The sequence below is a fragment of the Schistosoma mansoni genome (genome assembly GCF_000237925.1).
Source record: "Schistosoma mansoni, WGS project CABG00000000 data, chromosome 1 unplaced supercontig 0010, strain Puerto Rico, whole genome shotgun sequence".
NCBI lineage: Eukaryota > Metazoa > Platyhelminthes > Trematoda > Strigeidida > Schistosomatidae > Schistosoma > Schistosoma mansoni.
The window spans coordinates 234,440-236,450 of NW_017385987.1; the positions used below are offsets into that span (position 1 = coordinate 234,440).

General features: G+C 25.2%; 1 protein-coding gene across 1 annotated transcript; it reads left to right on the plus strand.

Moving 5' to 3' along the window:
* Positions 1 to 353: 353 nt before the first annotated feature.
* Smp_137320 (G-protein coupled receptor fragment, putative) lies at positions 354 to 1,088 on the plus strand (the record flags this gene model as incomplete). The annotated part of the gene is made up of 2 exons (XM_018791924.1): positions 354 to 903; positions 949 to 1,088. The coding sequence occupies 2 exons, from the start codon at positions 354 to 356 to the stop codon at positions 1,086 to 1,088; spliced, it is 690 nt and encodes a 229-aa protein (XP_018644836.1).
* Positions 1,089 to 2,011: the final 923 nt, after the last annotated feature.

A 2,011-nucleotide genomic window follows, 5' to 3' on the forward strand; every position in this document is an offset into this window, starting at 1 on the left:
ATTTATTAACATTATTTATTGTATTTAAAACACAATTTGGTTCAAAATCTACAACATTAATGTTAAGATTACAAACAATATTTGATTGTATAGCATGTTTATTATATTCAATTTACTTAGTAACAGAAAATGAAAATTTATTAGATAATAAAAATCCAACTAATATATTATTTATTAATGAATTATTATGTTATTTATGGTCATATAATATTGCATTCTGGTCTGGTGTTATATTAAGTGTTCATAATATTGTATGTATATCAATTGATCGATTTATAGCAGTTCTATATCCAATTATTTATAAAACACATCAATTATTATTGATTATAATCTTTATCATTTATCAATTATGTATGATTGGATTATTATTTATACCAATAATATTTTTTAGACGTTATGATAATGATACATGTAATTATGTACCTGGACCAAATGGAATTGATTCATTAACATATATTGCTTTTCGTGGTTATACATGGTTATTATTTCAATATATCATTCCAGTATTTATAATTACAATAAGTCATCTATTAATTATAATCAAATTAAAAAAAAGACAATATCAACCTAAAATTCTTACACCAATTGAAGTTTCAGTTAGTAATACATTACGTAATAAAGGATATGAATTGAATAAAGAAAAAAAATTAATTAAATTAGTTCTTATAACAGCAATTATGTCTGGTCAACAAGCTACATTACATTTATATGAATCGATACGTTATTTTTTGACAATGTTAAATATTGTAATTTATAGTTATGGTACTATTGGACAACAAATGGGTCCATTTTTAATCATATTAAGTAGTTGTATTAATCCATGTATTATTATTGGAACAACAGTATCAGTACGTAGACGATTTTCATATTATCTACATGAAATTTGGATAAAAATTAAACGGGGTTAATATCTCTAATATACCTTCCATAACATTTACATTATTTTAGACAATGTGATTCAAAAGGAAAGAAATTCAAGTGTTCAATGGTTATATCAATTAAGTGATTCAATTCAAGCACAATATCACGTGGATGTTAATCTAGATGTGAAAAATAATGGTAAAAAGGTTCATTTTATCACTGAATAAAACTTCAGCTATTTATTTATCTACTTTATGCTTGGAATTCAATATTCAAGTTGTTTTGAAACATTTGTAATCTACTCAGAAAAAAATTTTATGAATCAAATTTCCATTAGACCAACTAATCATGTTTTTAATTTACGAAGCTGGTGTAAATTAGTTACTATATAAAGTTAATAATTGTAATACTTCATGTACTTTAAATGTATCAGTCTACTGATATATTACATTTGTGGAATAGGTTGAGTCACGAGTAAGTGGTTAACTATAGTAAAATGATAAGTTCTTATCAGTCAAGTAAATCATTTCTCTAAGAATCGTTTACTCACCACATAAATTAATAAAGTGAAAAGTTTCCTTTAGAAATTAAATCGATGTTCATTAACTATATAGATTTGTAATGCTACCTCTAAAAGGCTGTCTACAGTTTGATTTTGTAATAAAAATATCCCAGTTAGGATCACACATTGAAATAATCATCTAGAATTTATTCTTTGATTCTATTTTAAAGCGAAATTAGAAGTTTTTGTACGCTTGTAGATTCAGAAAGATATTCATCAATGTGATAATTGACCACTAATAAAAAAATACCTGACTGATTGATTAGCATAAAGAACGAGATTCAACGGATAGTAGCCTCGTTCTGTGAATAGCTCACAGATAAATTATTTAACTATGGTGCTGAATGGTACATGTTTCAATATTTCAGGAAATATCAGTTCTTTTTGAGGTTGCAGATACATCTTGTTATGATTATCAAGCAGAACAGATACTTGATTCAAGAAATTCTCCTGATTGCTTTGAAAAACATTTTCTTCAATTCCAAACATTCTACATATTTTATACACATCAGATCACATAACTTATGGGAAATAATTAGAGCAAAGTGGTTCAGTTTTAGGCTATATATGTTTACTGATAAACAGTAA